General features: G+C 43.3%; 1 protein-coding gene across 3 annotated transcripts in view; it reads right to left on the reverse strand.

The window, feature by feature from the left end:
* ARHGEF37 (Rho guanine nucleotide exchange factor 37) overlaps positions 1-14,306 on the reverse strand; it is a 280,710-nt gene that overhangs the window by 40,095 nt on the left and 226,309 nt on the right. For all 3 annotated transcript variants that reach the window (XM_069244612.1, XM_069244613.1, XM_069244611.1), the window contains exon 6: positions 4,940-5,070. In XM_069244612.1, coding sequence (XP_069100713.1) covers positions 4,940-5,070 — 131 coding nt within the window. The remainder of the gene's footprint in view (positions 1-4,939; positions 5,071-14,306) is intronic.

Consider the following 14,306-nt stretch of genomic DNA (forward strand, 5'->3'; position numbering starts at 1 on the left):
TGCAGCCCCCTTAAATTAATACATGGCATGCAAAGCTTACTTTCCTGTCACTGTGGTTTACAGAAATACTCAATTTGAGTATTGTCCGGTTTCATTTATCAGGACTCGTGCTTCTGCATGCCTCCGATAAGAAATATCTCACAACGGAATCTAACTATTATTTTATTTGTAATGGCCAAACTTCCATTTGATCCCTTCCTTTATAATTGTAGACAGAATTTCCGGTCCCTAGATATTCAGTTCAGGCTTCCGGGAAGAAGATAATGTACGTGAAATTTCCACGTTTGGAATGCGTCGTAAGGCAGTTTTGTAACGAACCACTAGGTGGAAGCATTGGGATGCTGATGTGCTTACGCATACCGACGGAGAGCGAGGGAAGTAACTTTCCATCGTGGAGAGAACTCCATTCAACAGGTCTGTGTTATTGCTAAGTCAACTCCAATATGTGAGGCCACGCTCACTAACCACAGGTCAGTGGCGTAGCATGGGGGTGGTGTGTTGGGGGAATGCGGTGTTTGGACTGAGACGCTCCTCGAATAAATCTATTGGTGGCTTGACAGTTGGGGCTAGGGGTGCCCGAATCGGGCCTGCTATGTCTGTGTTGTTTTGTTACTTGTTGTGAGCCAAGAACGAAAGGCTAAATAAACAGTGACCTTTGATGTCAAAGGGGAGAGAGAGAGACAGTGTGAAACCAGATAACCTAGGCACAATAATGGCCTACCTGCTGGTCCAGATTCTGTGACCCTAGAAAAATACTGTATTTCCCAGAGCCTCCTTTTTCTTTATTACCACATATGAACACACCCTCCCTTAAATACCTGAGTTCAGTATGCGCTTTACAAGTTCCTCTTATATTTGATTTAGTAGTCTGCAAGGTTGGTCCATCTTTAATAGGAATCTAGGCCACATTTAGGGACAGATTTAAGAGCTCCTAGGGTCCCCTTGCTCCACGTTAGTGTGTAATTTTTTTTTAACGTTCATGTGGCCCAACAAGGCCAAAATCACAGTATCCCAATTACAGCGGCACAATGCATGCATTGCACCACTTTGTAACCCTTTGCGCTACATTATGCCTGCGCCAGGCATAATATATGCAAAGAGGGCGTTCCCCCATGGGGGGGTGAAAAAATAGTGCAATAAAATCTAAGATATTTCTTTGCGTCATTTTTTTCAACACTTTTAACGCCTGCTCAGAGCAGGCCTTAAAAGGAGGCACACCATTGTTTACAATGGGCCTCAATGGGCTTTGCAGGATTAGCGTCAACATTTTTTATGCTAATCCTGCAAAGCTCCGAACTAGTGTAAAAAATTATGACGCTAGTTTCACTGACTACCACCATGGTGCACCGTATCTTAGATATGGTGCACACATGATGCCGTTAGTAGGGCGATAAGGGGCGTAAGCCACTTTCCTTAAATCAGGCCCGTAGGGTTTACATTACTGCTGACTTGCCTCTTAGTTCACTAATGGCATCGTTGTTGGGGTCGAGCAATGAATGTTTCTAAAACTTTTTTGAAATAAATGTCTATGTATGTAGTGATATAATCTGATGTATCAATGTGAAACACTTTCAAATGTGAAAGAAATACACTTTTTGAATTTTTAAGAGATTGTATTATATGGTTACATCATGTTTGTTGCGCGATATACATGCCAATCACATTTTTATGTCTCGGCTTGTGCTTGGACTGTTAAAGCCAAGCCAGACCATGGCTGGGCTCTGTCTCGCCCTATTAATCTCCCTGTGCACCCTCTTATATTGGTAACTTGTACTTAGTACATGGGTCACCAGTCACTTTTAACAAATGATTTGTAACGGGCGAGGAGTAGAAACATGGAGCCCTGTCCAAATGCACCGATTTGACAACTCTACCGTCAAGGCTCTTGTAGTAGAGCCGAAGAAGAGTGTAAGCAGTGAAAATACATTTAAATTATGTGATCTTAAGGCAGGGACTCCAGGCTGTTGTATTGTATATGACTGTAGTCATGTGTACCTAGGGAGAATTACCAGGCCCAGGTTAGGCGGGCAGAGGCATAGTTTGTTGTTTTGGGCATTACTTCTCAAATACATTTTTCATGTTATAGTTGGGCCTGAGGGCCCTGAGTTGGTCTGACATGTCTGTGACATGTTTTCTTCTTGTTCTCAATTCATGAAGAGATTTTAACTTGTTCATTTTTTAGATTGGAAGCTATATATATATATATATGTATATATATATATATATATATATATATATATAAAGCGTTTTTTGACTTGGCAATATCTTTTGCACCGTTTGATGAATCGTCACAAAATTTTCCAAAAAAAGTGTGCCGGAGATTCTTGTTGTGCACGCAGATTGTGCTTTCGCTTATTTGGTGGAAATCCGTCCAGTAGTTTTGGAGATATTAAAAGGAAACTAAATTTGCAAGCATTCATCCAATCATCCTTTGGGTGTTTGATTGCCAGTAGAATGCCTGGAAACATGAGACTGGCACCGCTTTCCACGCCTACTACTGCAATATTCTTTGAGAATTGATTTGATTGTGTGGCTTGCTACGTAGTTGTGGATAGAAATTTGCAATGAAGGGCATCTGCACCCTAATTGTATAAAATAGACATGCTGCACATTTTGAGACTGCAACCTCTTCAACATAAAGGAAATGTATCATACTTTAAAGCTACCAAGACGGATTGAAACAAATTGATTGCCCTGATGAAGGAGACCCAACCTCATGCAGTACCGGAATGTTGGCGATTGATATTCTGGGAGGGATTTGTCTTGTATGGCATGAAAATGAAACAAGGCCACAATATTAAATAAGATACATGGTCTGATATGATTGTGTGGTTATTCTATGTAACAATTGTGAATTTCTTCCTGGTACTGCAATATAATAATATAATGATTATCTGTGAAGAAATGCATTATGTCTGTGTTAGGCTTCAAAGAGCACACTATCAAATGTTAGAGCACAATATTCTTTTGAATACATTTCTGTTTTTAGATCATTTGGATGTTATGTGTTCATATTATTTTAGAACAATGAATAGTCCCTACATGTAGAGATTTATTCTAACAAACTCAAGTGTATTATTCTAATGTATTATTTTAGAGTGCTGTGACAATGAAGCACAGTATGTGTTCCCCTATTGATGGTAGAGGTTGAGAACAGAGCTTGTTGTTTCCATTGACCTCCATTACACAAAGTATGGTTGCCTTCCTGTGATGGCCAATGCTCTGAGTGAACCAGAATTATCTCTGTGCTACTCTGCCCTGTAGCCTGCCATGCCATCTTTCATGTTCGCAGTATGTCCTTGCCTGCTGAGCTTCCCAGCCCACCGAACTGCCCATCTACCCACAAGAAATGCGACAGATAGTTGCTTCCTAGTGATTGATCATTTTTCTAATTTTTACAAAGCTTTAACCACTGTGGAGTGCAGCCTTGATGATTCCCGAATTGATCATCCTCCCAACACTACCTGTGGTGCCTCTTCTTGTAAGGTAAGTACAATTGTAGATGTATTTTACCTTACTTGTTCGGTTTATGTTTGTGAAGCTTGCACTATTGCGGTCATGCCATGCCATGCATGTAATGTGGGTGTTTTTCCTGAACTCACCCTCCAAACCACTCCGCACAACAACAATGACAATAACAAAGTTATTAATAACCCAAAAAAACAAGTGTAGCAAATGTACCATGCCCATTCAGCAGAAGAATGGTAAAAGGGTGGTATGTAACTGGCGGTACATTTTAGAGCACCTGTAAGGTAGCACACTGCCATTTACAGACAGCACATTTTCAGTTGAAATGGTCACTAAATTTACGTTGATATGTAAATTTACTGGTAAAAATATTTAGCACCAAAACAAATATGTGTGGAATGAATATTTATCATTCGCATATCACCAAGTAAAGTTTCTTGATTTCTTTTGATCCTATTAAAATCTTTCTTTCCATCACACTTCAGAATAGCAAAAGAGAGCTTCATTTGTGCTTTTCTAATTGCTGATATAATCTCAAATAAGTGTGTAGTTCATTTCCCGATATTTAAATGTTGTTGTGTGCTAGGAACAAAACTGACATGCTACAGCCTTTCCTTTTATTTCCACTATACCAGCAGAATTGTCATTTAGGTCAATGGTTCTCAGCCTGTGGTCCAAGGACCCATGTGGTCCACAAAGCCTCCTCAGGGGGTCCACAACTGCTTACAAAATTAAATAATATTAACAGATTAGGTCCCCAGCTTTCAGTACTGACTCATTAGGGGGTTCCCGGATTCCAATAATGATTCAGTGGGGGTCCCTGGGATCCAGTAATGCTAAAGTGGGGGTCCATAGAAGTTAAAAGGTTGGGAACCACTGATACAGATCATTTGTACAAAATCCTCTCACTTTGCAGTCAGAAAAATAAAAGTAGACTCCACTTTCTAAATAAGAGGCAAACTGTCAGAAGACATAGGCTATTTGATTTTTGAACGTTCAGCAAATGTGACAGGATACACACAAAATTGAGAGGCATCTTAATTGCTTATTCACCTTCTGAACTCCAGCATGATTATTTCTAGGCGTGGTACAGCATACCCAGCACCCTAACTTCCAGCGCCTATCCCTCTGCTGCAGAACGTATCCTTACCAGTAAAGCAGCAAGCATGCCCCTCCACCCCTCTGGCTCTCAACCATCGCAGGACATAACTGGCTATTTCCAACCCCGGCTGTGTCCCACAGCTGTGGAGGCACTCACCACTGTCAGGACTGCGCTCAGCAATGGCACCATCTGTGGAAAGATGAGCTTGACAAGGTCCCACCTTCCTGTTGTGGGGCAGAGCTATTACTGTTCCTTCCTAACATGGCTTAATCCACAACAGGATAGAATTAGCCATGCCGAACCCCTTTGGTGTTCCTTGCCTGCAGAACAACAGGTCTATCTCCACCCCATCCTAATTGCAGCACTCACCCGTTGCAGAATCCCAGCCTCATGTTTCAGCATTTGGCTCAGGCGGGCAGTCTTCTTTGTGAGGCTGTGAGTGTTGATCCTGGACACTCTGTCCATCAGGGTCAGCTGCTCCTTCTTCACATACTTGGTAGCTGCTCTCAGATGAGATGGAAAAAAGGACAAATTAATGGTGGAACCAAAGGTTGGAGGGAACATGAAGGAATTTTTTAATTTTTTAAACTGAATCCAAAGAAACAATATGTTAACACGTTCTCATCCCACATGGATGTGTACAACTAGAGTCCAGTCTTCAGACGCACCACCTGCAGCTGGACATCCTTTTTCATCCCCATCCCACGCAAGCCATTACTCTGACATTCTCTAAGTCGAGTATCCCTCTTGTGAACCTTAATTTAAAAAATGCTAACACTTACATAGACTATATTTAGGGGAAATATGCTATCAATCAAATGACATCACTGCAAAAATGACAGATGGACATACCACTTAGGGACTATGTGACAGATACCGACCTCACTTTATCTCATGTTTTTTTGGACAATGCTTTGTCCACTAATCATGCCTCTTCCAGACCATGCCGCATCCTCAGTTTACAGCCTTTCAAAATATATCCCGCCCCCACCTTTGATGCTGACATTTTGGTGTGTGCAACCCTCGCCACATCCATGTGCTTACTGGATCAGTCGCTCATCATTCCAACTTTGACAGGTTGGGAAGTTCAGCTTTCTTGCAATTCGCAAGGAGATATATGAAAGGTTTGCGGCTGCACTGAAAGGTTACTGAAAGCTAAAGTTGTCTGTTAGGGACAGCTTCCGCCGTGAGTCTGGCAGCTTCAGGCTTCCGGGGTGGGGGTGGCTAACAAGTCAGTTACAGGGACAACTGCACGCTCCACCTATCCTGTTATAGAGCTGCCCTTCGAGCATTGAGGTCATTGACTTAAAGACACAGGAGTCGCAATGCCAGCGCATATTGTTAAAGCATATGCACACGTATATGTCTGCTGTTGCCTGCAAGCCTCCATCTCTTCATTTGCAGCCATTAATACGTTTTCGCAGTAGGCCTCCTGAATATTCATGAGGCAGTATTTCTGGGAATCCTTGCACTGTGATGGATTTGTACATCCATCACATTACAAATAATTTGCCGCATCACTTCTCAGACAGTGTCCAAGGGCAGCACTATGATGCTTCCCAGCCTAATGCACATCTGGCCTGAAGTCCTTATGATGTGAAACCATTCTTAAATAGGGCCAAGAACATTACAGTCTCAGGGAAGGGACTTGGGTGACATTACCGATCCAGATATGCTGACTTCGCTAATTAATTATTGACTGAAGTTTGGACAAACTGTTCCCAGGTCGTCATAAAAGCCAATGTTTTTTATGGTTTGTGTGCTGTCGTTAATCAGGCAGAGGTTGAAAAGAAATGGCCTGCTCCACACGTACCCGAAAAGATGACATTTTTGATGGGCTGTGAGTCGATGATGTTCTTGTACATAAGAGAGCCTGAGGCCTTTTTGAACAAGTGTAATTTAAAGGAGAGGTTTAAGTTGTTATTGTATGGCTTGTGATGTCACAGGAATACTGCAAGAGGATAACCGTTCACATCTTCGTCGTTGTGCTCTGTAAGAGGCAACAGCACTTGTGCTAACCCAAGAATATTTTGAAATATTTCGTTACCGGAAACCTCCTTGAAGAAGGAATTGTTACTCCAGCTCTTAAAGAGATTAGAGTGTTTTAAATGATTATAAGAAAGGAGTGGGAACTCCTTGGATGTTCGACTCACAACATCCATGATAATAGAAACACACACATATATATATATATATATATATATATATAGTCGTCAGTAGAGCTGAAAGGGGTAACTCAAACCCCAAACAATTGCCCATGTGGCAGTGTCCTTTGGACAACATGGTAGTAAACTGCAAAACACCTCAAAGAGTTTTGAGGCTTTGTAAATCAACCTGCCACCCTTGGAGTACTCACATGCTAAGCTCAAAAAGAATGCTGCAAGAGAGTTGACCAACGCGCTGACATAAAATACATCCATCAACTCTTATTGTGGTACAACAGTTTTCTGAGTTTCTTTCTCAGTGGAAGGTCTCAAGTCTTGATGGGGTCTATTCCCTAGCTTGGGAGTGGTGGTGGAAGGGTAAGCATTCTTGTGGAGGTCACCAGTGTGAAAATGTGTTACATACCATGAAGTGGTAACTGCTGAAAAATTGGGTAGAAATTGAGAGTGGAGGAGATTGGCAGGGGGATGGCCTGCACGAGGAAAGGGGAGCGGAACGGTAAAATGAAGTATTCTTCCATTGCCACCAATAAAATCCCACTGTGCTTGTTCCATCTAGTAATCTCTGTGGACAGTGGATGACCAGTCCCTGGGAAGTATCCTGCTATCCGATGGCAAAACCAATGAAGTTCGTACATGTGGCCGATTGTCTGAGTCGCAGGTTGTCAGATGGTTTGCTCTGAAGCTGAGGCGTGGCTCGAAGGTCTGGCCTAGCTGAATGTTCATTAACTATTGATGCCCATGTGCACAAACACCTGCCAGGAGTCTTCTCACTCTACGTAATTGTTTGCAGGCACTAGAGTATGTGTCATCAAGTTAGGATGCTGAGTATTCCACAGTGTGTGGCTACAGCAATGTAGCATTCAGGGGTGTAACGCAGGTCCCAGCAGCCCCTCCAGTGCAGGGGGGGGGGCGCCATCCATTCAGGCCTATCCTGCCCGAGGCAATGAATATCTGTGAGATATGAGAGACTCAGGAGACCCTCCTCACATTCTGCATCCCTTCATTTTACATTACAGTAGTGGGTGCATTGGCACAGCTACGTCTTCTCTGTTGTTATTTATTTGTTTGTGTGTGTTTCGGGAGTTTGCGGAAGTTGCTGCTGGAAATGGCAAGTAACCACCCAATAGCCTTTCCTTTTAAATTTGAAAACTAAGGAATGGAGGGGCACCCGTATAAATGAGAATCGGGTACTGCACGACACAGCTATGGCTACTGAAGCACAAATCAACGAATTTTCCGGATTGTCAAAAGCATTGCAGTAGTTTTTAGGAATTGTAACAGAAAGCTTTGCTGTCAAGAAAACTGCATGTCATCGACCTATTTAAACAGATACAATAAGAGGAAGCTCAGAGAAAAAGAGTGGTCTTTGGGTCACAGGTTCAGCCCCCGTTTTTCATAGTTTGCCCATGCTTTGATGAGCCGTCTGTCAATACAAATGACACTTCGCGTATGGTTGCTTTGTTCCACTTTTATTCCTAGCAGGGTTTGGTGATGGGGGCCTTTTCCTTAGACTACGGCTGCAACATGACGTAGCTTGTAACTCAGCCAATTTATGTTCTCTAATGTATTTACTTTGCTAACATGACAACGTTTCTTTTGCAGGTTTATAGCCTTTTTTTAAAGAAGTTTAGGGTGTTTGGATGCCTTATCTGGTCAAAAGGAGACAGTCCTGTTCTCTGATGGACCCTTTCAAGCTAATTTCGTTTACTTTGCTGTCATGACATGTTGGATTTAAGACATTTTTGTTCACAATATAAAGGCACTCATGCATACGCATATAGCATGTAGGTTACCTTAAGGTGCAACAAAAATATTCATCCTTTGTCAAAATTAGCCTCTGTGAAATGGTTTGCTGTCTGTTCTTTGCAGACTAGTACTAAAGGGTTCCAGGCGGGGTGAAGCCTGAAGAGGCCCAAGCGCACGTTGCAATCCAGTGCGACAGCTTCGCATCTATATCCAAGCAATACTGGCAACAAATATCTTCCCTGTAAGGAAAAATCAATTGCATTTTTCTTCCTGAAGGGCAGGTGCTCCCAAATTTAAACTCCAGATCCATCAACTCAAGTGACCCCTGTACACCTGGAGCACCCAATTCCAGCACCACCTATAGAGTCTACACAAGTAGGGCCACATCACTGGATCTCTTCTTGCTCCACCTTGTCGAGGGACATCTCAGTCCTCAAGCTTTCATCTGATGGTTTACTAAGTGTATCATTGGAACATGATTCAAGACCAACAAAGGGGAAATGGTCCCCACTTTCCGCAAAGGTTGGACATATACCTCAAGCCAACACTAACACCCACAGAAATCAATACCTTTCAGGACATCATAAGGCACTTCTTTGGAGATCCAAGCAAAGGCCCCAGCCCAAGGAACTCCTGGGCCCCTTGAGTTCGATAGGGTGCAGGCATCAGCATCGAACCCCACAGAGCATGTCATGCCCCTGGAGAAGACGCAGGACTGGTTTGAAACCCTCAACAGTGGCAACTACCTCGGCACTATTTCTCAACAAAGTGCAGCCACCCCAAAGATAAACTTTGGCAAACACACAGAAATCTCTTAATTGAGAGATGATTGGTCACCTTTGCCCCAGAACTCTAAGCAGACAGAGCTACTAACCAGTGGTGTCGGACTAGACCACTCCCTCCTTCTCACTGACATATAGCAGGGGAATCTACTGACCTCAATTAATTTCACCTTGGTCACCACGATAACAGCTGTTACCTGGCAGTCAGACAAATTGGAACTCCAACTGGACCTAAATAAATACATTAGCTGCACCCATAACCAGGCTGGAGCGCAAACTGAACACCCTGAATCCAGGTGTGCAAATTGCTAATAAAACCTGTGAAAGAGTCAGTCCCTGTTCCTGCCACCCAAGAGTAGAAAAATTAAGCGCCCTCCCAGAGGTCTTATCAACTATGATAGCAGACTGGAAACAGGCTTTACCAGGGCTGACCAATTCAGGCACCCAATGTACATCTCAAACTTCGACTGCTACAGTAGCCTCCATGGGTCCGAACGCAAACAGTCCACAACCATCAGAATGTACCACTGCCCCAGCCGCAGGTGCCCCGGGGGCAACCTAACCTGCCCGGCCACGAACACCAACTATCAACCTCAGTTGGAAGGGAAGCCGCGATATCTAGTAAGGGCATAGCAAACACTCTGGTGGTCAGTTCAGAAACCATTAGTTGCGATCTGAAAAATACAGCCCTTCCATTGGGCAATCAGGTCTACACAGCAACCTACTTTGCTGTTGTTCCACTCTTCTTACATCACGCCGCAGACTGCTAAAACCAATTTTTATCACCTACTGCCCCCAAACTTGTAATGAGGTCGCAAACTTGGTGTTCAGCATCACAGAGCCAGTGGAATTGCTAAAATTCAGCAAATACAATAATATCATGAAAGACATTTTAGAGGCTGCACTTTCCTAAAGACCAGCCCTGACCTTCATGACCGAGCCACTACTTCGGCTCACAATAACTGCTTCAAAGTGGCTTAGACCACGTAGACTAAAGATTCCTCACCACTTTTTCTTGGGGTGCTGCTTGCACTTACTTATTGTTGTTACATTTTTAAATTGCTCCAACATATCTCAGTCATTGCTCTCCACTTTAATATTCGACTCACTGTGAGTGTTCTTAACTTTACCACTTGGGTCTTGTTGATTATATGCATTAATATTTTTATTTGATTTTGTATAGATTTTATAAACATGCATCCCATGTTCTGACGTAAGCACTGGTTAAAGTGTTAACTTCTGAGCTTTGGCCAAGATGGTACACCTCACAGTAGTTCCATCACCTATAGCTTGCGTGTGTGCAATGCATTTTGGGGGGAGTTTTGTGATAAGCGCTTTATAGCCGGTGGGAGAGTTGGCTAGGAAATAATATTTTGATTACCAAGTCATTGAATAACCCAATTATAGCTTGAGTGTTGGCATAAAAGAGCGTATGATAAGCATTTTTAGTGACTGAACAGGTACTAAGATTTAAACTCCTCAGAAAATACAGTACAAGAGGATTTCCTTTGAAGATGGTCTCTGTGGATTCCAATATCTATTCTAACTACTTTTTTTATTTAGAGGAGTTAGCTCACTAGGGGGGGTCATTTTGAGTTTGGCAGGTGGAAAAGCCCACCCGCCAAACTCCTGCAGTCATGTTGCTGCCAGTGCTGCCGCCATCCCGCGGGCCCCATTACGAGGTCCCCACTGGGTCAGAGGGCGGAAATTGTGTTTCTGCCTGCTGGCCCAGCAGGGAACAGCCCACAACATTGAGGTCAGCTCTTAATGGAGCCGGCGGCAATGTTGTGGTGCATAGGGTGCAACAGCACACGCCGCGCTTATCACTGTCAGCATAGCAGACAGTGAAAGGCATGACGGGACTGCCCTTAGAGGCCCCAGCACTGCCCATGCCAAGTGCATGGGCAGTGCAGGGGGCCCCATGGGGCCCTCTGCACCCCATCTTCACCAGCTTTTACATGACTGTACAACCGCCATGTAAAAGCTGGTAGACAGGGGGCTCATGCTGCATGCCCAACCACCACGTTCATAATGTGACGGTCCGACCGCCGCCAAAGTGGTCCGACCAACTTTTTGGTGGTGGTCAGACCACCACCGCAGCCCTGGCGGTCTTAGTAATGCCAGCCTCTGTCTGACTCTAATATGATACTTTTTTAACGGTTAACCAGACTCAGATTAATTTGATTGTTTGTAATATGGTATTGCTTTCTTTTTATGTGTTTGAATGTGCATGTAATCGTTTTAATTAACTATGCATGATAAATAAATAAACATTACTTTTCTGTAAAACGTCCTGATTTAGATGCTGGTGAGGGGAATACTCAATCACAAACGTGACAGGAATCCCGTCTGCGGTATTACGATCCCATTATATCATGTAGGGATCGTAATACGGTGGACGGAATATCCGTTACGCATGTAACAGAGTGTTCCCTCCACAAGGATCTAAATCAGGCCCTGAGTCTTTTAAGTTCATGACTTACATATGAAACTTATGTCCTCATCTAAATCTTGGCAGACGGGTTTAACTGTGTCACAGCGACAAAGTAAATTACTCCGTCATGCTCACAAGGTGCCCACTTGCCAAATGTAGAAATGTCTACATGCCCAGTGGACATTTTTAGCATTGGTAGGAACCGTTGTTAAGGTGGTTCTTGTCAATACATTGTAAACTTGGCAGATGGCTCCACCAACACAACAGAGCTGTGTGTCAACCTAGAATTATTTTTTTAGTTTCAAAAAGAAAATCCTGCATTGGGATTTTCTTTCTGAAATTAAAAAAAAAAAACAATGTCCTCTTGCCATTGGAGTTTTCTCCCATGGTGAGAGGGCATTGAGCACTTTTCAATGTCCTTACTGCCACGTTTTTCCTGGTCATGATGGGCATTGAAAATTAGGTGGGCAGGCATAGAGCCAAACTGTATGAGTTGGATGATTTACATGAGTGTAGGAAATGCCCCACTCATGCTTAAGCAGGCCTGTAGCAAGGGCAGGCATTGCCACAGAGGTATGTATTACAATGTTATTGATTGTGCACATTTCATAACATATTTTGGACGTCACCCAAGGTCACTTAGAGGCAAAGGCACCCCTCTACCTGGTATATTTAGTGTCAAGGATTGACAAGCACGTGTGCTGGAAGAGGGGAGCAGCTAAGATTTTAGAGTTCTAAGTACGATGAGGGCATTTTTTTCTGGATGTTTATTTCTGAGGAATTTGACAGTACCAAGAGTTACATGCTTCTCCTGTGCTGGTAGCTGTGTTGCATGTATGTATGTATTATGTACATTTATGTATGTATGTTTAATGCATGTATGTGTACATGCAAGGGTATTTGTTAAGCACATACCTCATCAGAAAGCAAGAGAGAACAGTAAAGATGGGAGGTATATTATTTGCAACTTTTTCCCCCCAATTATGGGATTAACAATAGAGAAGTCGGAGGAGATGAGTAGCTAGTTGGTGAAGGTGTAACGTTCCTGGAGACGTATGTAAAGTGGGGAGGGGGCAGATATGATAGACAGTGGGTGAGCTAAGAATGCAGCCTCCATTGTATGAACAATTGCTTGATTCATTGGGGTGCGTAGTGAGAAATATAGGTGGCCTTCAGTAGGAGACACTGAGCAGCAGGTAGCCAGGAGAGTGTTTGTATGTTTTGTGAAATGTGGGTCCCAAACCCTAAACATGAAGGGGCAGGAAGAGTACTGAAACCCTGTTCTGCCCACTTTAGAACTTGCAGAGTAGGTGTTCAGGTGTGCCAGTGCCTATGTTCTGCAGTGACTTGCATTCCATGCAGGGATATCAGCAAAGTAAGGATTTGTTTTAGGAATCTCCGGAGGTGAAACAACATCTTACCCCTGAGTAGAATGACATGCCAAGTGTAGGCCTCAATCCAGTCTGACCCCCAGGTTCCTTAAGAAGTTGGTTGGAATAGATAAAGAGCCTAGCTTCGCATTTGAGGTAGGTTTCAGGTTGAACAACTACCTGATATCAGTTTTCCCATTTTTAGGCATACAGTTACAGGTGGTTCTGAATCATACAGTTGTCATTTGCCAGGAGTTAAGCTCCCATATGCAGGCTTTGGAATCATGTGTGTTTTGTAATTTTAGAATATTCTGATTGTCATTGACATAATTGCAGCACTTAAAGCATACAACTGGATATGGGGGGAATAAGGCTCATGAGGGAATGGAGAAGATGGAGTCCTGTGAAATAGATGGGGTGAGGAGAGGACAAGTAATGAGTGAGAGAAGTTGTGTGCACCCACTCGGAAATGCACATTGAGATCCAGATCAAAGTCATAACCAGTACACTCATGAGTATGAGATGGTGGATGAAGATGGGATGATGCTTTTGATCAGCGAAGTGTAAAGTTCAAAATGCAGTGTACAAAATCTAGAAATGTAAGTACTGCCCGGTGGCAATGAGATTTCACTCTGTCCTGTGGCATTGACACTGGCTTGAGCATTGGCGAGAAGAGTGTTGCTATGATCAACTCCTTGACTTGAAAATAATCTGCTATTTCGAGAAGCTTAGACTTAAAAAATCCAGTGGTGATGAATCTAATTTTAGCCTTTCCCTTGCTCACCTCTCAGTGTAACAGTAATTGCTGAATCCTGTATTCTTCCAGATAATTTTGATGCAGTAAACTTTGAGGACCTTGTAAAGAATCCCATAGTCAAACGATACTTCAGTGATCATTCTGGTCGGTGGCAGAGTGAAGTGGGTGAAGTGCAGGATTTGCAGGAAAGCTGGAGTGGAGTGTCGACAAGGATTTGCTGGGGATCCAGGCTTTCAGTACAAGACATTGGTATGCCAGAATCCAGTGGGTGTGAAGATGTGGAAATGTCTAGCCTGGCCCCTGAGGGGTAGGGTTATTCAGAGCTGGAAAAGAAGCTGGTAGGGTGATCACGAATCAGTCCACGAGGTAGGGACCTGGTTCCCAGTCTCTTTTCTTAAAACAGTTGTCCAGAGAGTCCCAGAGTTGTTAAGGCACATTTCCTAGAGTTGCTGATGGGTTTCTGAATTCTTAAATGTTTCTGA

Source organism: Pleurodeles waltl, chromosome 7, assembly GCF_031143425.1.
Source record: "Pleurodeles waltl isolate 20211129_DDA chromosome 7, aPleWal1.hap1.20221129, whole genome shotgun sequence".
NCBI classification, from domain to species: domain Eukaryota; kingdom Metazoa; phylum Chordata; class Amphibia; order Caudata; family Salamandridae; genus Pleurodeles; species Pleurodeles waltl.